The sequence below is a fragment of the Sciurus vulgaris genome, assembly GCF_902686455.1.
Source record: "Sciurus vulgaris genome assembly, chromosome: 6".
Taxonomy (NCBI): Eukaryota; Metazoa; Chordata; class Mammalia; order Rodentia; family Sciuridae; genus Sciurus; species Sciurus vulgaris.
Genome location: NC_136466.1, coordinates 160,146,611 through 160,172,887, shown reverse-complemented (window position 1 = coordinate 160,172,887; position 26,277 = coordinate 160,146,611). Strand labels below are relative to the sequence as shown.

General features: G+C 46.3%; 1 protein-coding gene across 1 annotated transcript in view; it reads right to left on the bottom strand.

Moving 5' to 3' along the window:
• ANKH (ANKH inorganic pyrophosphate transport regulator) overlaps window positions 1-26,277 on the bottom strand; it is a 133,408-nt gene that overhangs the window by 43,035 nt on the left and 64,096 nt on the right. Inside the window, 3 exon segments of the mRNA XM_079144578.1 lie at window positions 3,248-3,316; window positions 3,318-3,367; window positions 13,354-13,570. Coding sequence (XP_079000704.1) covers window positions 3,248-3,316; window positions 3,318-3,367; window positions 13,354-13,570 — 336 coding nt within the window.

The window sequence follows — 26,277 nt, the reverse complement described above, 5'->3', positions numbered from 1 at the left end:
ATGATTTACTGGGCATTCCGGAAATACACTTTATACCTGCCCCCCAAGTCTTAGCAGCACAGGTTTTGTGTGTGTGTGTGTATGTGTACGTGTGTACCAGGGATTGAACTCAGGGGCACTCGACCACTGAGCCACACCCCCAACCCTATTTTGTATTTAGAGACAGGGTCTCAGTGAGTTGCTTAGGGCCTCATTAAGTTGCTGAGGCTGGCTTTGAACTCAAGATCCTCCTGCCTCAGCCTCCCAAGCTGCTGGGATTACAGGCATGTGCCACTGCACCTGGCAGCAGCACAGATTTGATAAATCTTCAGCTAGTTACGGATCTGGGAGGCTAGCTCCACATTCGATTTTTAAGTGGAAGAGTGAGTACAGTTAGATGCAGACTAGTGTACTCATTCTGTTTGCATGCCTGGCAGGAAGCTAAATAAATAGCAATAGTGGAGAAAACACAATCACTCTTGGAGCAGTGTGAATCCCAGATGCAACCCATCTTTCCAGGAAGCAAGTTACAACCAGGGCCCCGGCTTAGTTAAGCGGATTACAGCCATGCCTGTTCCCACTAGCTGATTGAGGTTCTGCTATTTTCTTCAGGTTTGGGCAGGATCTGATCTGGCCCTTTGTGTCTTTAAGGGAAGTTAGGATGAAAAGAGCTATAACAGCAGGCAACCCAAAGCCCTGCAGCCGGGTTGGAGAAGGCTGGGTGTTCTCGATAGGATCCGCTTAGGGACTGATGGTCCTTCTTACCTTTAGACTGATTTAGAAATAAAATTCCATCTGAGATGGACACAATCAGATAAGTCTGATCTATCCCCCAGGTCTGTGTCTATGTCCTCAGCTCAGAGGCGCAGGATGCCAAATGTTAAAAGAAATACAAACCATAGATAACATTTGCAAACATCACCTGTGGGCTGACTGTTATCGAAAGCCATCTGGATAATAAGCTTCCCAGCTTCCAAATATTATCTCTCCAACCAACTCTCGGGTACATATGTGTGTGTAGGTGGGAGAGGACAGAGATGACCTGCTCATTGTAAATGCTCATTATTTTAGTTTTTATTAGCAGTTCTCCTACTGTTATGTTAAGGTCTTTGGGGGACTTAAAACATGGAAGAAAAGTTACCAGTCAACAATGTGCTGGTGCTGTACAGAATGAGACTCCCTCACCAAAATGCTTGACACTAGAAGTATTTCAGATTTTGAAATTTTTTTAGATTTTGGAACGTGATCATACATTAGAATGAGGTATCTTGAGGTTGAAACCTAAGTCTGAACATGAAATTCATTATACATACCTTATATACATAGCCCTAAAAGTAAATTCGTACAATATTTCAAAAAATTTGTGCATGAAACATAGTTTCGCCTGAGATCAGTTGCGGAATATTCCAGATGGGGTGTCATGTTCGTGTTCCAGAAATTTTGGAGTTTGGAGCATTCAGGATTTTGGATTTTTGGATGAGGTATGCTCAACCTGTACTGTTTTTGAAATTCTCTCATGACAAACAGAATTGAAGGACAGTGGGAGACAGAGTATTTTGAGAGTCCGCGAGTCACTTTTGCTAACAGTCCCCGTTCCTGGAATTCACTATATAATTAGTGCTCTGTATTTAGGTCCCCACTTCCAGCTCAGAAGGAGGACAGACAGTACAGTGGCATGGTGGCCTCAGCCAGGGTCAGGTCTTAACTCTTTCAGAAATGTGATAAAGGTGCTTCATTCAGTTCTCTAACCCGTGACAAAGCCCTGTGCTCCTGGAGGGCAGGACAGGCTGCAGGGATGGTGCCCCCACCCCACTTAGCAACAGGTAAGAAGAAGGTACAGGTGCAAGTGTACTGATGACCCAATCTCTCACCTACAGGGACATCCCCACACTGAGAACCAGAAGCTTTGTGTCACAACTAGTTTAATATTTAAGGTTTCCTTGCAGACCAGTAGAAAGTCATCAGAGCCACCGAGGCCAGGCAATAATCTGACCACAGGCCACCTAAGACTTCCGAAGGCCTTCAGCAGGGATGTTTGACCTGCCTGTCTGCTCCGGGGTTTGGGGCATGGCCTCACCTCCACACAGAGTTCAACTACTTCTGTGTCTATCACACGTTAAACTGGAGGTAGGGAACAATAAAGGTATGCAGACCAACGTATTCTTAAGTCTCCTTCCAAAAGTAATTTAGAACAAAGCCCAAAAAAAGGGCTTATTTTCCAGCATCAGACATTACTGGAAATTTTTGTGTGCTAAGTCTCTTTATATCTGTACCAGATGGAAAGAAAAACAGCACCATTTTTGGTATCGTGATTCACAGACATGAACAGTCCTTAGCTAACGTAGTAGAGCTGGTACTAAAGTAACGAAATCCTACTGGTTTGTTCAGGAGATTCTTATTTTACAGCTTCGGGAATGTAGGCTACACAAGTGGTAAGTTATCAGAGACCTATTCTGATGGCTCAGTCCTGAAGATATCAGAACAGAACTTTATATTTGAATCAAATTTTTCAAATGGGCTTTCTTTCTGCTTGGCAAAACTTGTGGCAAATACAGAAAATTCTCATAAAATAAATTGAAAGAAGTTGGACTGCTTAGAAGTCAAGGAAATCGGTATGATGGTTCCTCTAGAAAGTAAAAAAATAGATTGGGATGTAGCTCGGTGGCAGAGCAAGTGCGTATGAGCACACACAAGGCCCTGGGTCCATTTGTAGCACCAAAAAGAAAAAACAATTACCATATGATCAATTCCATTTCTGGTTATGTATCCGATAGAACTGAATGTAGGGACCCACAGAGGTACTGGTACACCCATGCAAATAGCAGTGTTAGTGGCCACAGACACACAACCATGCAGAAGGAGTGCTAATGGATGGATAGGCACAGCGTGCCATACCCAGGAAGGAAATCTGACATGTGCTTCCACATGGACGGACCTTGAGGATATCATGCACAGTGAAATAAACCAGCCACAGAAGTACAAACACGCCATGACTTCACTTATCTGAGGTATCTAAAGTTGTCAAATTCATGGAGACAGAAAGCAGAATGGTGGTCCAGGGAAAGGGGGAAGGGGAAATTAGAATTACTGCTTGATGGATATGGAGTTTGGGTTCTGCAAAATGAAAAGAGCTCTCCAGATAGATTGTACGAAACCACGAATGTTCTTCATGCCACGGAGCTGTACACATAACAGTTAAAATGGTACATTTCATGTTATGCATATTCTGTCATTTACAAGAGAAAAGTGAAGAGTTTCTCCCACTTACCATGGCATCCATAAAAGGGAAGGCAGCAAGATACAGGAAGGCCCTTCTGGTCTTACTCCCCACCGACTCGGTCCACATGGTGCAGTTTATTGATAATGTAGTAGCCTAAGTCACTATAAGCTGCAAAGGGTCAAAAAGACATGTATGAGAATATTAGAAACAGATATTTTCCCATGCCTTTTAAGAACTTTAAAATAATTTTAAATGTGACATGTGTTTGCTGTAAAAAATTAGAAAAATGATAAGAAAATCATCTATAATCTCATCCCTCTACCCAGAAAGGGTCACAGCTAACACTCTGGGCTCTTTGCCCAGTTCTTTTATGGTTGTGTAGAGTTTGTGTGTACCTTGACATAATGATGGGATCCTACTACGTATGCTCTTCTGACAACCAGACCGTATTTCCATGATATGCCTCTGCATGCCAAGTCACTGAATTCTTCTCCATGAACTGAATTCTTTCATGTAGGTTGACTTACTAGCAACCTCCTACTGTTGCACATTTATATTATTTTGATACTACAAAAGAACGCTTGATGGACAGATCTGAAGTTAAATGTTTGCACATATTAGTTATTTACTAAGAGGAAATTTCCAGATGTTAACATGCCTTTCCATACAAGTTCTAAAGCAAGCTTTTCACACTTGTCAGTCCTTCTACTTTGTCGGCAGGAGAGTGGCAACTCTGGGTGAAGGCTTACATGCTGGAAAATGACGTGCAGGAGGTACTCTGGAAGTCTCTCCTATGTCAGGGTTTGCCACAGTGCGGGACTGGAAATAGCCGGCCCTCCACCCCTGTGGGCGGTTCAAGGTGAACATGCCCAGTAGTTACGGGAGAAAGACGCAGGCCGCCCCAGTGCGTTAGCTCAGCGTCCTGACAAATACCATCAGCAAACGTTCAATGAAACATGGGCAATTTTCAACCTCACTGACGTAGCTAAGGCTGTACGTGAAAATACTAATCTACGTGCTTTCCGCGTTTTCTAAGTGCTGCAACACTAAGTGGTCCCTCTGCTCTCTCTCGTAACTGGGATTAGGAATGTGCATTTGACAACCACAGAAGCCAATCCGAAATCAGGTGGAGCTAGAGGGCAGCCTCACTTTATGTGAAATAGGAATCCTCCCACATGTCAAAGTTTAGAGGATGACTTATTACCACCTTAATTGGCAAAGTGAAGTAATGCTCCAATCTTTATCAGGATTAGCCTTGAATTACAGGAATTCTGGAGCACGTGAGGTCATGGGGATGCTGAAATGCCCCCGGAGGCTGCAGGGTTCAAGCAGGTGGCTTCAAGGTGTAGTGGGCTGGGATGGCCACGGTTTCCATACAGCGAGGTGGGGCTGGAGTTGGTGAGGGCAGGAGGGGCTGGAGGAAAGTTCCCATCCTCCAAGGAGGGACGGAAGTGTAAAATCAAGAGGCCAGCGGCAGGTGGGCAGGGTGGCAAGGCCATGGAGGCCACTGTGGGAGCAAGAGGAGAAAGCTGGAAGAGTGGGCATCACTGGGCAGAAAGAAGAGACAGAGAAGGTGGGCGAGGCACGGCAAGGGACGGCTGTGATGTCCCTGTCATTTGGACCAGAAATCCTACAAAGATGGGGAGTGGAGAGAGGAGGCCTGAGCTGACCCTGGAAGGCAGCACGGGAGAGCGACAGTCTGTCTGCAGGTCAGGGTGAACCCCCACAGTGCTCTGCCAACTGAGGCGCAAAGCCAGAATGAAGACGCTGCTGAGCCACACACAGGTCTACTCTGGGTGCTGAGCTGTGGAAATTCTGCCTCAAAGTTTGTCGCTGCTGTTTATTTGTGGAGTTGTTTTCATTCAGTCAACAAATGCTCACTGTGCAGGAACCTGCAGGGGACAGTTCACCTACTGCTCCACTGTGCCTACCCTGGCAGGGGCGACAAGAAAGGCGCCGTGCTGGGGGAGAGGGGGGCACACGGTCACGTGCAGCAGTGTGGGGCTGGCTGCGAGCAGCTCATGAGCCACAGTTCCCTGGGAAGGTTACAGTCAGTGCAAAATGCCAGCTGAGTGGCCTTGCCTGAAGTGACCTAAGCAGGGACATGGGACTGGGGCAAGGCAGAGGCCAAGAAGGTAGTGTTGTGGGTCAAACCAGGTCTCCTCAAAATTCAGACGCTGAAATCCTAACCTCCAACCTCAGGATGTGACCTCATGTGACAAGAGGGTCACTGCAGGTGTAATTAGGTAAGTGGTGAGGCCTCCCAATCTAGTGTGATGGTGTCCTTCTCAAAAGGGGAAATCTGGATACACACAGGGAACCACATCAGGATGAAGGCAGAGCTGGGGTGACATCCTTACATGCCACAGGTTGCCAGCAAACCCCCCCACCGACCAAAGCCAGGGAAGAGGCACAGGACAGGGTCTCTGAGGAGGAGGAAGCCAGGGCAGGTGGAAGTAGCCCTGCCGACACTTTGGTCTTGAGCTTTCAGCCTCCAAGATTCCGAGACAGCACGTTTCTATAGTTGAGTCTCCCGGTTTGTGGTGCTTCGTTACAGCAGCCCTGACAAATGAGAACAGGCCCTTCTGAGAAGGGAGGGAGAGTGAATTTCCAAGTTAGGTTCTGGGGTGGTGGCAAGGGAAGATGGACACCTGGGCTTGCGTGGCGGAGAGCAGGACTAGTGACCAACGGAAGTGAGCTTCTCCCCTCCCTCTAAATCCCTCTAAATCGCCTCTTACTCGCGATTTTGACTAAGACATCAAAATGATGCCCGTATGCAGGGAACTGGAAGAGGCCACGGAGTTTATGGGGAACGGGAGGGCCTCAGGGCTCCCCACCCTTTCTTCCTGGGAGGAGCTCCTGGGCCTTCTGCCCCTGGGAGACATAGGAGCCCTTCCCTCCTCTTAGCGCAGGGCCTGCGGGCTCCTCCCCACCCCAGGTGCCAGGGCACAGGGGACTTAAGGGCGCAAGGCTGCTTTTGCTTCTTTTCATTTTAGTCTCTTCCCCTTTCAGTTACGTGGGAGAAATCTGGAGGCCAAAGAAAGAGACTTTTCCTCCTTTTCATGGTAGATTTCTGATTTCTACTACAGAGGTTGTTTCCACCTGGGAGCGGTGAGTGTAAAATCCTAGCACCTGCTTCCATGTCTCCTCCGCCCCCCAACTCCCTCCCTCCAGTGCCAGCCCTTGGCTCGTTCCAGCTATTTCCAGTGAGAGCAGTTGGCTGGGGGTGATTTGCTTGAAGTGCTTTGATGGAGTCCATAATTACCAGGCCAGCTGCCTTAGCCACACTGAGTGACCTTCAGCTTCCATGCCAAGGCTGTCCTGAAACAACTTGTGTGTTCCTCATGAAGGGCAGAAAGTTATAAAACTAAATTAAATGAGGGTTCTGAACAGAGGTAAGCAAGTTTTATGATAGTGTAATGCCAAGAGGACGCTGACTTGACCTGTTTACAGGTAGGTGGCTCCAACCCTGCACAAACAAGGAGAGACAGGAGGGCCTTCAAGTCTACAGCTCCTCTGACCTCAGCCAACCAGGACAACAGACCTTTCTGGAATCAGTGGTTCCCAAACTTGCTCATCCAGTGGTTACTAGCACTTATTGTAAACCACAAAATATTAACATTGATGATAATAGTCTATTTACATACACTTTCCCATAGGGACTGAGAAAAAGTCCTCCCCTTCATTGCAGAAACAGGATAATATGGGCGTTTCCAATATACAAAATTGACTCCCCTTCTTTTAATTCAAATTCCCAAGTTGTCAATGCTTCAAAGTCTCACCAGTACTGTTTACTGACCCAAGGCTGTTCATAGGAAGAGGCAGCTTCACCCCCAGGTTTCTAAAGCATCATTTCCAAAGTGTGCGTATTTATTTATAGGGCTAGTAACCACATTTAAACCACTTCACAAATACATATCGAATGACTTTTATGTATTAGCACTGTGCTGACTAGCCCAGCTGTGAAGGTGATGGTTTTCTACATGGGACACTGACATGTCACCCAACTCCGATCCGTGCCAGGAAAACCTGGGGATGGTAAGTACCAACATGGCCCAGGTCTGGAAGCACTATCATAAACCTGTGCCTGATATAACTAAAGTGAATGTGAAATTATAACACAAGAACAAAAATCCTACCTCATTGGTATTAAGACCTAATAGAGCCGGGCACAGTGATGTACACCTGTAATCCCAGCAGCTCGGGAGGCTGAGGCAGAAGAAGGCAGCCACAGCAAATGCGAGGTGCTAAGCAACTCGGTGAGACCCTGTCTCTAAATAAAATACAAAATAGGGCTGGGGATGTCGCTCAGTGGCTGAGTGCCCCTGAGTTCAATCCTTGGTACCCCGACTCCCCAAAAAGACTTGATGGAGTGGGATCATACTCTATCATTGGTACCTGCTTCTGTCTAGAGAACAAGTCTGATTCATGCCAGTGTTTACCAAATGCACAGAAAGTGTTTGATAAATGTCAATCGAATAAATGTACAAATCCATCATCTCCAAAATGAGTGACTATAAAAATTCTCGATTATCCTTTTGTCCTTACATCTCCACCTTTGGTTTTCCTGTCAAAAGCTGGAATTTATATTCCCACCCCTGGATCCTGGCTGGTCTGCCATGTGCTCAGGTGGGTGGTGTGCACTGGAGGTGATGGAGCGCCACCCTGCTTCTTGGCTTCAGGACACCTAGTAGCCTCTATCCCCTGCTTGGAGTCTGGACACGGCATCTCCAAAAGTCCAGGCAGTGCCACTAGACCACAGAGACTGTGTGGAAGAGAGCTCAGCTGTCCAGCAGAGTCACCTGGGCCAGCCTACGGCCAGCTGAGCACACCCAGGAAGCCCCTCCCCCCCAAGATCTGCTCAGCCACCTCCTGACCCTCAGTTGACCATGGAGGCAGCAAGTAGCCCAGCCAAGCCCAAAAGAACCACACAGTTGGCCCATGGTCTGGTGAGCAAAAATAAATGCTTGTGCTTTGAGCCTCTGAGTATTGGTATGGTTTTTAAGATAACAACAAATGGTGATAGTCTACTGAAACTGTTCATCCCCAGCACCTTTTCAAATGTGAATTATGTTAAATCGGACCCATTTGGACTTTACAGGGCTTGCTTATAACACATGAATAAGGAAAAGTTTAAAAAGAGAAGACTGGTACACAGAACCTACGACGTTTAGTTGCCCGAGTCCTGCTGACTGCCCAGGCTGCTTGGGAACACGGGCAAGGCCTTGCAGGTCACTGTGGAGAATGGACGTGGAGAGAAGGCTGAAATCCGCAGCTCTGGTTCCTAGTGCTCTGTAACTCAGGCGGTCAGGAAAGACTAATTTCCTTGCAGGTAAAATTAGTGTGGATCCAAATGAAAGAAATGCAGGGTCAGCCAGTTTTCCTCTCCTAGATTCACAAGAGTGAGAAACAGGGTCTCACCTGCACCATGACCGCTGGCCTGAATTACAGTGCCATGGCAGCAAATCGCTGCTCTGTGGCTGTTAGAAATGGTGTCTCGTGGGTGAGCCACGGCAGCAGTCATGCCTATAATTAAGCTTAAAAGGCGATACTAATTGGCAGTTGCCCAAGAGGGCCAAGAAATATTCCCGAGGCCCCTGCCCTCTGGTAGCCAGAGCCAGGCTGTGGGTATGCATAGAATGGACAGGAGCTTTGGGGCCAGTGAACCTCCTAGGCTTCAGGTCTGTCAGATGCAGCGCAGCTCCGAATGTCTACTCATCTGTCCCACTGCCGTGGGGTGGGAGGTGATACTGAGCACTGGTCTGCAGCCACCTTCCCTGTGAGCCCTATGGGCATTTCCGGGGAAGCCCTCGAGGACATGGAATCTGCTCCAGCCACGCCTGGGGAACCCCACACCTAGGTGCCCATGCCCCAAAGATGGGAGAGTGCTGTGCCTATCTGTGGGGTCCAGAAAGAAAAGTAAGTCGGAAAAAATATGAAACACAATGCACAAGAATTCCTTAACTACAGCAAATGTAATGAAGAGAGCCCAGCAAAAGGTCATTTCCTATGTCGGTGACAAACACAATTAATACCGGATGACACTACCAAAAGCTTTTAGTGTCCTTTGACCTGAGCCTACTTCACTTGTCCTTCTGTGACCCATTAGCTGATGAGCACAGAGGACATCCTCTGTGAAAGGGAGGAGCTACATATCCTGGGGATGGTCACATTTGAAATGGTTTCTAAGTGACGACGATCCCCCAGGGATGGCTAGATTATTAGTAAATACTGGAAAATCTAAGTGCTCACGTTCATCTGGACTGGTGAAAATCTAAGCTAGAGAAGATCACACACACTGGGAACCAGGATTTTTGCAATGCCCAGAAGAATCATGGGAATACACAGACCTTGAGAGAAATCACAGAGAACCCGACCAAGGCACGAGTCCACAACCGAGGAGACGGGCAGACACTCTAATTCCTTGTACAAAGAAACCATGAAGTTATAAATGATGTAATTAAGAAGAACACATTGACCTCTACTGGTTGAAGCTGTGTTAAACGCATGTGAACGCAAGAACGAATTTGCCTCATTCAATAAGGTCGTCTCTGAGATATTGTAACAAACAAACACGAACAAACAGAAAAGCCCACAGCTGCGCCTCGATGCCCTCCTGATTGGCTCCCTCTCTCTACGCTGTGCCTCCTCTGCCCTCCCTTTGGCTTCCCACGGAGTCAACAGAGCTCTTCCTAGTCTCGGGGTCCAAATCCCCTTTACCTGGTTACCCATCTGCCTGAGCACAGGGCGTCCACTGTAGCCCCTGCTGCGGGCGGCACTGGACTCTGCTGCTTCTTTTCCTCTGGCCGTGAGGGCAGGGACCCGCCTGCTTCCCGTCGTCTTCTCACCCCCCCCCCGGGCCACTCTGCTCTCTCAGGGGCAGGAGGGCGTCGAAACCCCCCGGCCCTGGCGGTCCTTCACTTCTGCCTTCTCTGAACGCGCTCACCGGCTGAAGACAGCTTGTGTCGGGGTCCCAGAAACCACACTCGCTTCCGCTCAGCCACATCTGCGCAGGGAGAGGGTGTCTCTGGCCACCCTCTCTTTTGTTCCTGTTTCATGTCTAGTCCCAACTTTTGATCGACAGGTCCTGAAGTGATATGCGTGATCATGTGTTGCTGAACCACCGCACAGGACAGCGAGGACAGGACCACTGCAAAGTGACTGAAACGAAGGGCCGTTCTCGGTCTCGCAGTCGGGGGTGGGTGATTCATAAATAAAAACCCCCACCGTTCAGAGTAGGCTGGCGAGCTCTAGTGATCCTGATGACGTGATCTGTGTAGTAAAAATGTCTCACTTCATATTTAACAATACCACACAGGGAAATGGATGCATTTACCAGTTTTATAATATCTAAAAGGAGAAATATTCATCAAATGTACAGGAGGCATTATGCTGGGAAGAGATACTAATACCTGAAAGGGTAAAACCAATAGGTAAAGTAGAAATCACAACAAAAAGGAAAGAAGATTAAACTGAAAAAATGCAAATTGCCATGAACGGTCATGAACCAAGTCTGATGCTAGACAGGAACAGAAGTGAAGTAGGCAGGAAGGGCGACCACTGGGAATTTCATATGGATGTAGCAAAATGTCAATTTAGAGCACAGGGTCAAAGGCTTGACTCCATTTTGCATCAAAGAGAAGGCAAAAATTAGAAAGGGTGGTGCTGAAATCCAACTCATCCTCTCAGAGCTAATCCACAAGGCCTTTATGCCCTCATGTGTCCTTACATAAGTGCCACTGAAAAGTGAGACGAACTTGAGGAAAGGAAATAAGTTCTTTAAAGTGATGGAGAAACAGCACCTCAAGAAATGCATAAGGCAATCCGACTAGTATTGTTTAAAAAACGAATATAGAAAAATTAAGTTTAAAGCTAGATCTCTCCAGTACACATTTCCACTCTGTGAATCCAGCATGGTGAATCTGTAACGTGTAACTTCTTGCTAACTGCAGATCCCACTTGGGGGCTGTTCATGCAGAGAATACATGCTCATTTCACTATCAGTCCAGACAGAGACGATTAGGAAGACAGCCTCAGATCAGGCAATGGCTTCTCACGCCAAGCACATTTGGAGTACTTGTGTTTTTGTTTTATCTATGTCAATATTCCCCTGTCACAAGCACAGTTATCCAAGAGCTGACTGTCAAAGAAGAAATGTAAGCAGCTGTCTTTGGTAGTACTAAGAAGTAAAAAGGGGACTAAGTATCTTACAGTAGGTGGCACATAAAGTAGAGACTGGAATTGGAAGGGGAAATGTTCACTGATGTAGGAAATGGTAACAGGAAGAGTTGGCGGATGGAGAGATAGCAATGTCCCTTTGTGGATTTATGGTCATGATTATGGAAAACAAAGAGTGGACCAGATCTTACATAGCATTAAAAAAGGAAGTGGGAGAAAGACCAGCATAGACAGCAGAAAACGAGAAAGCAAATGAATAGTGGGGCGTAAAATAAAATGAGTCTGGCAATCTAGGAGAGGGAAAGCTTTAAAATTTGAGTTGTAGGTGTTCAAAGAAATTGATAAGTACTTTCTTTGCAACTCAAGAAATCATCTGTTTGAGGCAAGGAATAAAAGTTTTAACTGTAAAAAGAAATCAAATGTGATAAAAGTGATTATTAAATGTAAATGAAATGTAGAACCCTTTGGGTTTAAATTTAATACTTTATGATTCTACTTTAAAAGCAAGAAACTTAGATTTGAGTTGGATAGTGATATTCAGTTTTATTTCAATGACTACAATTTCCTCCACCAGTTTCAATAACACAGTATGCTCAGCTTTTTTCCTCCCCAGTTATTGACAGATAGTAATTTACTATTTATCCCAAAGTCTCATTCACCCATGGCTAAAATAGGAAATGGATGGGTTTATTTAGAGATCCAAGCAAAAAGGGAACTAAATTACTTATTTAGATAAGGCCCCTTGCTTTAAAAATGGATGGAATTTTCTCAATACATACAATCATCTTTGGAAATGGCCCAGATCAAATCTAGCAGCAAAAATTTTCTTCAAACACTCATGGTTGGCATTTAGGGCAAAAACTGAGGGAAAGAGAGGAGACACCCTACCTGCCCACAGCCAGAGGCTCTGGGCTCAGATGAAGTGGTCAGTATCAGTGCTGGCTGGGAGACTGACCCATTGGCAGACCTGCTTCTGCACACTGCCCTCGGAATAGAATTCTATGCCATACAAAGAAGGAAAACCACAAATGGCTCACGCCATGTACTTTGAGATTCACAATTAAGTGAGTAAACATTAGCTCCTGCAAATACACTGTAAGAGGTCTGGGTTCTTCTTCCCGCCTCCCCTTCACCACTGACATCCATGCTTCTCATATGACCAGCAATGTTTTTAAGGTACACATGGGTTTATGAAGCCAGTTTATGTGACCAGCTTCGGCAGATGCTATGCCAAGGGCAGCAAGGCCGTTTGAAAGCCCAGAAATTCTGAGATCACAATATTGGGGTTTTATGACCTAGAAGGCAACGGAATGAGAACCCCACCGTGAAGGGATGAGCTCTTCCCTGTCCCGGTGAAGCTGCAGGCAGTTAGTTACTGTAAGTGTGATCCAACTTGCTTGTTTCAGGGAAAGAATGTTAGGCTTAGTCTCTTGGCTTTGAATAAAACAGCAGAGAGGAGCCCTAGGACGAACTGATTTTAATAAATAAAACAACCTGTCATTTGTCCTCACTGTTTTTTTTTTTTTTTTTTTGGTGCTGGGGATTGAACCCAGGGCCTTGTGCTTACAAGGCGAGCACTCTACCGACTGAGCTATCTTCCCAGCCCCTGTCCTCACTATTGATCAGTATTAATTCTAAATAAGAATCATTCTACTTTTATTCTCAGTGCAATTACACACACATGTCTCTAACAAATGCTGATATTTTGTGCACCTTACTAGGTCCGATCACCTATTGATGAAATTTTCTTCTCTGATTTCAAGAGTCAGAGACACAAAACTAAAGTTTTCCAGAAAAATTACAGTTATTTTCTTGAGCTGGGAACACAAACTCCCATCCTTCTCTCCCCTGAAAAATTTTCATGAAAAACATTTGATAATTGCTGAAGAAATCATTCATTTCAGGATATACGTTCAAATCCATGAAGAGGAGTAAGAAATGACCAAAGCTAGTTGCCCGGCTCCGGCAGAGCTTACCGATCAGGGTGTGAAAGACAGCGGCCACAGCGCCAGCTACCACCATGCACAGGACGGCTTTGGTCCTGTCTCGCTTGCTGTTCACAAACACCAGGCCCACGTTCTTAAAGTCACTCATGGGGCCCGTGAAGAACTTCATCAGGGAATAGGCCAGCCCGTAGCTGGCCAGCATTTCAACTGCATCTTCCTTGACAGCAGCAATGCCCCGGTTCAAGGCCTGTGAAGTGGAAAAAGCCACAAATGGCATTAGAAATGGAGTCTCATCTCTGCGGAATCACACCTCTAACACGACACTCTGCAGATCGTGTTCCTATAGAAACGCTAAGCAGCTTGTAGGGTAAAGCTCACTGTAATTTGATAAAGGTTTTCATTTTCATCCATATTGGCTTCAGTTTGAGAATCTTTTTGTGGGGGAGATACCTGTTTATTGGGGCTAAAGTAACAGGGGAAATAAAAACCCCAGTAAGTATTTTGAAAACAATACTAGAAAACAATATACTAGAAAACAATCCTATAAAATTTTGGTTAAAAGTTGATCTTAAAAAAAAAAAAAAACACCTTATGTTAAATTTTATTGGTAGGTTGAATGTACTTAATAGCAACAGGATTCTGGAAGTGAACCAACCTGTTTAGACGAGTGATGATTTTTACTTTAAAGAAGGTGTATGTGCACATGTTCAAGTGTTCCTGGGTAAACTGACATACTATGTAAGTGTCCTTCCTGGCAGAATGAGTCCTATGCTATGAAAAAGGCATTGCATAGAATCATCTGATTCTTGCTGTACTTTAACTTGAAATACGTTTCTGGACTCTGTGCAGACCAATATGTATGAAAAGAACACCTTTGGAAGGATTACAATGACATTCAGGATGATGCAGTCATTGAATGTTCTGACCACCTAATCATCCAGATACCATTTCCAAACTAACTCTCCCACCTAGCAGACAACTAGATAATGCTGCTGATGGTAGGAATAGGTGTGCAGGTGGATGGCACTCTGCCTAAAATCCCTCCAGAACATCACCTGTCCTTAGGACCAGGCAACCAAGCAAGAAAGTTAGCATCCAAAAGAGTGGGTGTTCTTACAGACTTTAAAAAAAAAAAAATAATTTGTTCTAATTAGTTGTATGTGACAGTAGAATGCATTTATGCATTTTGATAAATCATACAGAAATGGAGTATAATTTCTCATTTTTCTGATGGTACATATTGAGGATCACAGAGCCATGCAGTCTTATATGTACATGAGGTAATAATGTCTGTTTCACTCTACTATCCTTCCTACCCTCATACCCCTCCCCCTCCTTTCATTCCTCTCTACCTAATAAAAAGTAACTCTATTCTTCCCTAGCAGCCCCACCCCTTATTGTGAATTAGCATCTGCATATCAGAGAAAACATTCAGCTTTTGATTTTTTGGGATTGGCTTATTTCGCTTAGCATGATATTCTCCAGCTCCATTCATTTGAGCAAATGCCACAATTTCATTCTTTGAAGCTGAGAAATATTCCATCATACACACACACACACACACACACACACACACACACACATACACACACACACACCACAGACTTTAAGAGCAGTTTTAGATTCATGGTAAAACTGGGTGGAAATTACAGAGTTCCCATTTACCCCTAGCCCCACACTGCTGTATTTGTTACAATTGATGAACCCTTGCTACATCATTATCACTCGAAGATCATAGTTTACATCAGGGCTCACTCACAGTATTATACATTCTGTGGATTTTGACAAATAGAACGGCATCTGTCCACCATCAATGACATGCTAAAGTCTTTGCCTGCCATTTTCATTCATCCAATGAAGACATTCATAATACCCATATTCAATATTCAGTCTCTACTTATATAAACTCAAAGTAGAAGAAATGAAAGAAATGCATTTTTTCCTGTCTGTTCTCTATTTGTATTAAGTAGGTAACAGTTCATAATTTTCCCTACGAACATAAGATTATAGCACAGTCTGAGTGCTACCGTGCTATACTTGCTAAAGTTTATTTGCAAACACTAAGTGAGCCCATAGGAGCTTGAAGGAGTGAAGGCTGAATATAACAAATATATTCAAGGATAAATCTTCAGATGCACATAATATTTAGGAATCATACTATATTACAACAAAATAAATAAGCCCAATCTGTTGTGTTTCATTGACTCTAAGACACTATCGATCATAAGGTACATTACTAATTTATATACCACCAAGAAAGAAAAAGTGCTCCCAATTATGATTGGAGGCCAATTGTAAGACGCATCCAGACTGCAGATGCTAAAATGTGTGTGTGTGTGTGTGTGTGGTGGGGGGAGGCTCAGAATCTATGAAAGGAGGTATTTCATGTACTCTGAAAGCATTCCTCAGTGTCAAAGGCTGATCTAGGTTTTGGTCTCTCATTCAATACACTCCAGCACGCACTGACCCAAGCACAGGTGGAATGAGCCAGCAAAACCCAAGGGCCCAGTCTCTGCCTGTGCTGTGTTCCATTCACTTTCCCAGGAGACATGCTGACTGATACCATGGACACTGACAGAGTTGAACAGTCTTTGCAGAGCCTATTAGGGGAAAAGAGATAGAGGAAAATACCAATATGTAAAAATGATTTTGGAAAAGACTACAATAAAAATGTATGCTAGCTGTAGGGAGTCACTGTCATCCTCCCGACAAAGCTGGCATTACATAAACTAGCTCCTGATAATTGTTTCCAATTATGTCTCTAATTCTCCTTCCCCTTTTTTTTCAGTAATAACCTGAAAACCTCTCCTTCCCCTTTTTTTCCAGTAAAAACCTGAAAACCTCTATGAGCCCCTTCTTTTCTTTTCTTTTCTTTTTTTTTTTTTTTTTTTAGGTACTAGGGATTGAACTTGGGCACTCCGACACTGAGCCACGTCCCAGCCCTATTTTGTATTTTATTTAGAGACAGGGTCTCACTGAGTTGCTTAGGGCCTCACTAAGTTGTTGAGGCTGGTTTTGAACTCAAGATGCTCCAGAGCAGCTGGAATTACAGGCGTGTGTCACTACATCTGGCACATGAGCACCTTCTTAGCCTCTGCAGAGCACCCCTGCTATGATGCCTCCCTTAGAAACAAATTTTCCCTTCTGTCAAGTTGACTGACACCTTAACACTCTAAAGCAACATAAAAGCAAGAAACTCCCTGACAATAAATTCTGTGTTCAACAGGCATATCTAGTTCAAGGGCTCCTGCTATGTATCAAAACTTATCGCTTAATCAATGACCAAATCAATTCCTTTTGAACTTGGTACCCCACCTGGACACCCAATACCAGGAAGTGCACCCATCCCCAGCTGCTGGGAGCTGTGGTTCACAGACGCCTCCTTCTCAGGAAGAAGTACCCCAGCCCTTTTGCATGGATTAAACACAACTGACCCCCACTGGACCCCCAGACAGCAGGAAGGTAATGACTGACTGACACAAGGGAGAGAAGATGAGCTCCCTGCTTCTATGTGAGCCACTCTGCTAAGGTTCATGCCCTGGAGTTCCTATGAGACCAGAGGGAAGTCTCCAGGGGAGACCAATCTTTGCTTAACTTCTCCCCAGAACCCCATTCTGACTTCTTCTCCTCCTCCTGAAAGCACTTGCTCATTAAATCACAATGCACAAGAGGCCACGCATACCGATTCTGCTTCTAGAGAACTCTATTTAGGACAGCTTCTAATTACTTGTCTCACAGACATTGAAAACTGTGTCTAGTTTTATTCTTTTTCATTCCCATCTTCCCCAAATCTGAAATTGTGGATTGTTTACTTGTTTTTACCTGTCAAATGCAAGTTAAAATTTAAACAATAGATATTATTTGTCACAAGTTTCGAATGCACCTAGTAGTGCAACTAAATAATACAGGACTAGATTGTTTATGTGTCTTCTTGGCAAAACTTCATTTTTTGCTTAAAAAAAAAAAAAAAATCAGCCCTGGCTGGGGCCTCTGTTGCAATGCTTTCTATTTCCACCATCAGTTCCTTGATTTAAGTCCTAAACCTAGCACTGAAGGGTCGGGGGAGGAGAGAGAACACAGGTAATGATAGCTCTGCCCGAAAGACGAGTGAGAAAGTTTCATTTAGCTCAACAATTATGGCAATTTCAGGAAAGAGCACAGGGTTCAGAGGCATGCAGGCTTGAGATGGAATCTGCTTCCACACTTAACTGCTGAGTGGTCAAGGAACTTACTCTCCCTGAAATAACCCTGCTGATCCTAAATGAGACATGGGCAGGTGGCGTACAGGGCACCAAGCAGTGACTGGCTTAGACAAGACATCTGAAAGCAAGGGCTTTTGTCTATTTTCTTTATCACTGTAAGTGAAGGGTGTGGTAAGCCCTCCAATATCTACTGAATAAACAATCAAATTAGCTGTATTCTACCAAGAATGTTAATGTTCATACTAATTTCTACAAACTTTTAAAAATCAGCTTTCAACTATGAGATGGTATTGCTTGGAAGATAAACCATTGACTTAATGTTTTTCATGATCAGATTAAATGTGTACATCATCTATAAATCTCATCCTGATTTCAAGAAATATTAAAATGCAAGAGAAAAAATTTCAGAATTGAGGACAAGCAATATAGTAATGTTATTTGCCTTTTTAAATTCCCATTTATAAAGCAAGTATTTCCCCCAATTTGTCCACCTATAATGTCATGATTTTATTTTGATACCAGGGATAATAATATGTCTACCACCACTTTATGGAGTAAGTTTCCATACTTCTAGCCTTTGCCTTTCTTACCCATCCTCATATAAGATAACTTCATTCCCGTTTATGGCTTCATTTGCACACTTAACTTTTATTTATTTATTTTGGTGCTGGGCATTGAACCCAGGGGTGCTTGACCCCTGAGCCACATCCCCAAGCCTTTCTCTATTTTTTATTTTGAGACAAGGTCTTGCTCATTTGCAGAGGGCTTCAAACTTGCCATCTTCCTGCCTCAGTCTCCTGAGTTGCTGGGATTGCAGGTGTGCACCACTGTGCCCTGCCTTGCACATCTAATTTTTGACTTCATGGAACTTAGGATGTGAGAGAAGAATCAAAATTAGTTTCCTTAAAACAGTTCACATTTCTTCAGAACCACTTATCAAATTGACCACCCACCACCCATTTATTTGAGGCGGTTTCTTACCCGTCCTCAGATCCTGCCTGTCCTCAGGCCCCTACTGTCTGCATCTCTTGTCTGTTTACTTGTCCTGCTTTTCTTCACAGCCTGTTGTTCACTACCTGATGTACCACGTGCTTCTCTGATATTTGTCTTTGTGTCCACTTCCTCTACCTGAATGTTAGCTCCAGGGAGCAGGGGGCTGTGTTTTACTGCAACACCGCAGACCTATGACACGACAGAGCATCACATGATATATGATCCATAAACACTGAACGAATGGAGTAACATGCACACAAGCGGTATAATCATTTACTGTGATGCATCCTGAAAAATAGATGCTAATCAGCTGGATATTCCTTGGGGAGCTTACGGACATAGACAAGGCGACCCCTCTACAGAGGTGACATTCAAGTTGAGACCCAAAGAACAGGAATGGACAAGAACAAGGTGATGAGCTGAAGGAGACCAGAGGCCTCCAGGAGGTTTGGTGTTAAAGGAACAGAAAGAGGCCAGAGCGAGAAATGAAGGGGAGAAGGTGAGTTTGGAAAAGCAGATGATGTTGAGCTCATTCTGGGTCAGGCGAGGAATGTGTCTTGTGAGGATTCAGGAAAGGCCATGGCAGAGGGCACAGAGGCTCTTGCCAGCTATAGGGACAAGAGTGGTCTGGAGAGGGACGGGCAGAGGCAGGCAGTCAAGAGCTCTGCAGGAGTTCAGACCGGGAAGGAGGAGACTTGGATGAGGTGGAGCAGAGGAGATGAGAGAAGTAGCTTGATGGGAGGGTGTTTGGGCACTGGTCATCAGATGTGGAGGTGGATGACGTGGTGGACATGAGGGCCAGGGAGAGACCGTGGATGCATGTTGAATCTTCTTAGTTTGAGTCACTGGACCAGTGGTGCAGCTCTTTACAGAGGTGGGGAGATGGGGGTGGAGGTCAGGAAAGGCCAGGGTGCCCTGGGCAGACTGGTACTGCCTTTGAGATGCCCACTAGAATTCCAAAGAGAGAAGTCAAGTCGGAGAGTTGGTTCCAGGAGTCTGGAGCACAGGGTTGCTGGTTGGTGGAGCATGTGCGATGTAGATGGTATTTAAAGTCAGAGAACTAAGTGAGGTCATCTGAAAAGGATACAGAGAGGGAGAGAAACAGCCTAAGACTCAGCCCTTGTTGGGAGAAATCCTAGTTCTTGGCTGGCAGCAGTGAACATCTCAAGTGTGTAAGGAAAACTTGCAGGGAGAAGCGTTCTGCTTCGGTCACCTAGGAAAGTACACAACTGCCCCAAGTTGACTCAGTGTTACCTAGGGAACCTGTATAGGAACCTGGTGGTCTGATCCCCCATAGCACATTGTGATCGGGCAAGAAACCTATAAAATGTATAGCTGTTCCCACAATAAATGAGTTTGCAGGCTGCTCGCCATAAGCCTGCTTCCACCCAACTCCCGGAGTCTGGGTCTTGACTCTGCGCCTTTACCCCACGTGTGAGCTAGCCCAGCACAAGAGAAGCTATGAGCCCTGAGGCTCTCTGGAAACACGTCAAGGATGTGTAAGGCTTCTGTGTGAAGTTGTGCGATGGGGCTGCCATTTGGTGGCCAATGGCTAGCTCATTTTCTCACCAGTGCCAACCCCAGTACAGCTGTAGCTCTAGCCAGCTTAGGAAGGACAGGTGCTGTGGCTGGCAAGGAGGACTAGCCATGGCCTTGAGACTCAGCTGGCAAGGGTCTGAGAGGTCTTTGGAATGAACGAGGCCCTGAGGCAGGGTTCCAGCCCAAGACTTTCATAAACACAGAAGGCCACTTGCTGTTTAAAGGGAAGTTCCTAAATGTCCTTGTGCTTTGCAAAGTAAAGACATGTGACTTCAGATTAGAACAGCTGGGTTCTGATCCCGGACTGTGCAGCCTGGGCCTTTTCTGATACATCAGACCCCATGCCCTGGGGGTGAGGGCCGGGAATGTTTGAGAAGCACAGCTGCCTCTAGAAAGCTCCAAGTGGGTCACATACCCCTTCATATCTTATCTCCCAGGTTCATGGTGTTCTGCTGCCCGATCTTTTCCCCCACCGTAAGATTGCAAAACGACAGGATATTAAAAAGTAAAAACTCCAACCTCCGTGGAAATGGCTACCAAATCCCCCAGGTATGAACTGATCTCTCTGGTATGAGTTGTCTAGATCAGTGAAGATTTCCTGACATTTTAAATTTGGAATCCGGAGACCAGCAAAATCTCTACACTACAGACTGAAATTCTTTGGGACAAGTCACCAACTCCCCCCCAACCTGCCAGTCATTTTATGCTGATGTCAGTGCAAAGATCCCTTCAAGGGGGAAAGAAGGTGGTTGTCCTCTGGGGCCACATGGACAGAGAGTCCTCCCCGAGAGCAGGTCTGGTGCACAGGGAAGACTGTGAGGTGCTGACGTGTAGACAGGTTATTTTTCTGGACTTGGTACGAAGTCAGAGTCAATGAAAGGCAAGCATGCCAGAATAACAGAGGAGCAGGCTTGTCTGGATGATGACCTTCCTTTGCCATTCTCCCTGGGGTTTTGACCCAGTGAAGTCCCTGGGGTCTGCCTCGGTCATGCTCATCAAATTCCCACTCCTCCCGAGAGTGGCCTGCACAGCCTTTGGTCCACCCACCAGTTGAAATTCCTTACGGGGTCTGAACAGCTCACTAGAGCTGAGCAAAAGGAGGGTGAGGGTGAGGGCAAGGGCCCCGCAGCTGCTTTGGCTCAGGTTCCCCCACCTTCCAGTTCTAGAGTGGGGTGAGCAGTTTGGGTTTCCCTGTTGGCTTCTGATCATTCCTTCTCTGCTCTTTTATAGAATTGCTGCTTCTGAGAGACTCACTCCACCCAGCCACGTTCCCATCTAATTTCAACTACCCTCAGAGATGCCCCGTAGAATGTCAGATAGAGGAGGCAGGTCCCGTCTAGTCCCTCTGACCTTCACCGGGCATCGTGCCACACGACTTGTGACCCTGTCTGCGCCTCAGCTCTGGGGGAAAGTTTCAAAAGCTAACATTCAACCCGCTGACAGTCTGTCAGTTCCACGCCAGTGACCTTCTCTGCGACGCTCAAGCCACCACCCTTACGGCGACACCGGCTTCTTCATTTAGAGTTGATCCACCACTCAAATCTGGATGCCAGTGGAACCCTCTGGCTGCAATCTTTGGCCACCTCGTGGGTCTAAAGTTCATCAAGCTGGTCACACTGGACTCCTCCCTCTCGGGTCCCCCGTCTTCCCTTCCTGTTCCTCTAGCCTCTGTTCCACGGTTGTCACCGAGCCACACCCCTCCCACCCCCACACTCGCCTCGGCAGACCTGGGAGCTCCACCCTGGATTCATCTGAGCTCCCCCATTCCACTCTCAGAGCTGCTGGAGCCATACGAGACAACACGGCCCGACGCCCCTGCACACGCCGGTCTCAGCCTCAGAGGGGCTGACGGCTGCTTGGCTGGCCTGTGGGCCCCCCTTCTGTCCCTCCCTGCTCCCAGGTGGCCCCACTCAGCGGATGGCCTCAGCCCCTACACCATCTGCAGGAAGGCCTCGTCGGGTAGACTCAATTGCTTGCGGTTCTTTCTCCTAAAACAAAAGAGACCACCACCCACAACCCCAGACACGTCCCCTAGCCCAAGCCCTTCCTCACCACCTCACTGCCGTAACAATGGAGAGGCCAGTGGGACCAGGCGGGTCTGGGGCCACCCATCTGGGGCTCAGCACCTATGTCCCGCTGATCTTTTCAGGAGACTTGGTCAAACTCAGCGTCTTCCCTCCTGTCTGATCTTTGTGACTTGGTGGCTCCTTCTTTTCAAGGTTCACGCTGAAGACACCTCTCCCACCTCCAAGTCTCAGAGAGGCCTTCTCTCACCTCCACCCTCCCTGCAGTTACCCCGTCCACCTTCCCTCCCTCTGTGCCCTGTGGCCCTCTGCCCACACCCCAGCCCCCGTGCTGCATGCACCAGGGTGAGCGCCGGTGGCCTGTCCACTTGGTGGGCCACCTTTCCAGGCTGTTAATGTCTGGGGCGGGGGCTGGTTTTCCTGCATCTGCTGACACGTGAAGAGCTGAACTCGGCACGTGAAGGATGCCATGCCGCCTGCCTTGGGACTTACACTGGGTTATTCGTGAACAGACTCCGCCAACTGCAGGTTTAGTTTTCAAAAGCCGCCCACATGACTTCTGGTGGAATCCACATGCTTGGAACAGGCCAAGTGGTGACAGTACTGCTGTCCACGTCCCTGTAGTTCTGGGATGCTCTCAATGGACAGGCAGGGGCTTGCCTTGCTAGTTTGGCGGGGCACCCAGGAGGCTGCTTACCTGCAGACCCGCAGGCACAAAGGGAAGGCGGCCTGGGGCCACACCGTTAGCCTTTGAAAGGTAAAGCTTAAGCACAGTTTTCGACTCTGTTTCTGCACTTTTTTTGGGATACAGGACAAACTGCCCTTTGTGGAGTCAAACTTTGTAGCAGAAGTTAACTACTGTAAGAAGAAAATCAGGTCTAGATTCAAAGGACGAGACAGTTTTTCTGACTGGACCCTGGAAAACCCAGGAAACCCTGTGCAGGGTGGAGTGTGTGGTGGGTGTGTCAGGGTGGAGCACTTGCCTCGCCCTGAGTTTCGTCCCAGCACCGTTAACTAAACAAACGAAACACAGGTCTGGGTGTGCCACTGACTGATACCAGGGCGGTAATCTCCATATTCTGAAAAATGGGTACATGTGAGGGCAGCTGATATTCAAGCGGATGGCTGTGCCACTGAGGAGGTGCAAAGGGCCTGGGGCCTGATCCTGGATCTGACGTCCACAGTCACGTGGGGAAACGATCGTGTCGCTCAGATGGAAATGCTTTTCACATTCTTCCACAACAAGGTGTCCAGCTGGAAATGGGTACTGTTCCTTAAATACCAAGAGATTATTATATGAAATATGAAAAGTCCCATTTCAAGATTTTCGGTAAGATGAATCTTTGCTTGCTTCATCCTGCATTAGAGAGACTGTTCTCTTTTGTCTTGCCAGGAAATAGCCACACTGTCCTCTAATTCCTTTGATAAAAGATGACTCCCCGTCTACAGCTCCCATCTGTCTGTTACACCTATTATGCCATGAAGTCAACCGGCCACCGTAGCAGGTAAAAATAGTTAAAAAAAAAAAAAAAAAAAAAACTCCCTTAAACCCACGGTAATCAGAAAATTCACATTGGTGGAAGTGTGGGAAATTCAGAAGTCCACATGTAGCTGCAGCCACCTGAGGAGACAGCCTCTTCCCAGGACGGGGGAGTCGGTCACTTTGGCCTACACTCTTCTCCAGAGCTGGGTCCTGTAATTTTCCACTGTTATTGTTCTGTGGGTCTGTATTTTAAAAAGTGGTTTGGGTTAAATTAGATCATTTGTCTTCTCGGTAGTTTTCCAGCTCTGTCTTAGGTCCTCGAGGATCTACACTGCTCCAGACGAGGCAGCCTGGCTCTGCTTAGCGGGTGCTCCAGCATGAACTTGACACCCACACAGAGGCTGTGGCCAAGGGGCCAGCAGCCGGGGAGTAAGGTGGCCGCTCTGTGCAGTGTTGTCCCCAGTTAATGCTTCCTGAAAACCCCAATGACCCCAGCAGGCCAAAACACGTCACTTCACAAACCCAAAGGAGAGTTTCTATAAAGGACAGAGACAAACCCTTCAACAGATGTGACGAAGTGTGGCTGCCTCAGCTTCTCCCGCTGGTCTCTCCAGTGTGTCTGGGGACAAAAGAGGATGCCCTCTTCTTCTCTCCATGACAGGGTATATTTGAGTGTCACAGGACCCTCCCCAAATCCTCCTGATCTTTCTTGGAAACATGAACCTGTTCACCTGAACACATTCAATCTACATTGGAGATGGTGGAAAGCTTAACAAAAAAGGAATATTGCCACAAAACTTTGAGTATCCTTTTAAACCCAAATGCTTCTGTGCCACCTGAAAACTTGTACATATTCCTCACCTTGAGCTCACATCTTTACTGTTACCGAAATTCCCATATTTTCTGTTAATCTTTTAGATTTTTATTAAGATACATGGCCCCAAATGATATTTCTTGGTTGATACTTCAAGAATATGTCGATTCACTTTAGAACTGAGTTTTAAAGGATTTTATGCTTAGAAACAACAACAACAACAACTCTATAAATAATAGTCTGGAATAAAAGATTAAGTCTGGGATCCTGGGAGTCTACCATTGTTCACACTTACTTTTCCCCAGGTGGTGACAGATTTTTTTCCTTGGTTACTCTACTACCTAAACCTTGGCGAGGGGTCTCTGAGCAGCTCTGAACCTCCACTCCTTTTTCCGACTTAGCTGCAACACTGAGATGTGTCACTTGTAGCCTTCCAATGACTTTCCTAAATGCGTGTGTACCAAGTGAAGGAAAAGGGACGCCTATTCGCATTTGGACCTTGTCAAATCCAATGACGCTCACGCTCCCTGGCCTGGGCAGACACCGCTGTGAGAGCTGCTCTTCTCCTCATGACCCTGGGAGGAAGCTGCCATTATTCTGACTTGCTAGTGATGGTCTGTTGCATGGAGAGGCCAGGTCACTTGCCCGGGTGGACATACAGCTGGGAGAAGACTCCACAGAGCTGTCCACTAGAGCTTGTAAGCCTCCCTCTGTTAGCTGAAGACCAAATCCTCCTTTCACTTTGATTAATACTCCAGGTGGGGCCCAAGTCTGCCTCATACCCATACTTCCAACAGAGAGGACTAGCCATCAGATCAAAGAGAACTTTTGGAAAAAGACCATTTTTATGAAAACAATTCCAAAGATCCTAAAGTAAAGATGATTTTAAAAACAGTACCATGTGACAATATTACAGTATAACTGAAGGATGAGCCAAGTGTGGCTGAAGACATCATGCATTCAAGTCACCCCAAGAAAATGAACAGAAGAGACCAGGTCAGTGATGCTCTGCAATCAGTACTGTGCAGCTCAAAAGAGCTCGAGGCTTGTGAACACAGCCCTGTGCAGGCGGCCAGCAGGGCTCAGCACGGGCTGCGCCATCCACAGCAGGTGGGATACTGAGCTCTCTCTACGGAGGCCTGGTAGAGACGTGGACAAGAATGGTCGCGGGCTCCTTGCCACGCGGGTTAATGCATCATCCTCTCAGCCTCATGACTAACTTGCTTAGTGGTGCCTTTTTTTTTTTTGGTGGGGGGGGTACTAGGAATTTAGCCCGGGGTACTTAACCACTGAGCTGCATCCCCAGCCCCCACTCTCTTTTAGTTGTAGATGGACACGATGCCTTTATTTTTATGTGGTGCTGAGGATGGAACCCAGTGCCTCACACATGCTAGGCAAGCGCTCTACCACTGAGCCACAACCCCAGCCCCATCCCCAGTCCTTTTAATTTTTTATTTTGAGATGGTCTCACTAAGTTGCTGAGGCTGGCCTTGAACTTAAGATCCTCTTGCCTTAACCTCCCAAGTTTCTGGGATTATAGGTGTGAGCCACCAGGCCTGCCTTATTTAATGTTTTTATTTGCTTCTCAGTTACAGGACTCATTTACTTCTGCATGGGGGGTCCAGTTAAACTCACTGTTGGAATTTAATATACTGGCACACACCAAGTCTTGTGAATGAATTGCAAGGATCTGGGACTTTTGACATGATTGTTTTTCAGAGATGAATACGAGAAAGTTACAAGCGGTCACTGAACAAGCTTGTCCATCTGTCCCATGATGAGCCCTACCAAGCCCAGTCTGCTAGGAACAGAACATGGCCCATAACGGTAAAGACACGAGAAACCACCGCAGAACAAAGCAAGGGCCCTCTGTTCTACACACACGACACGCACACACAG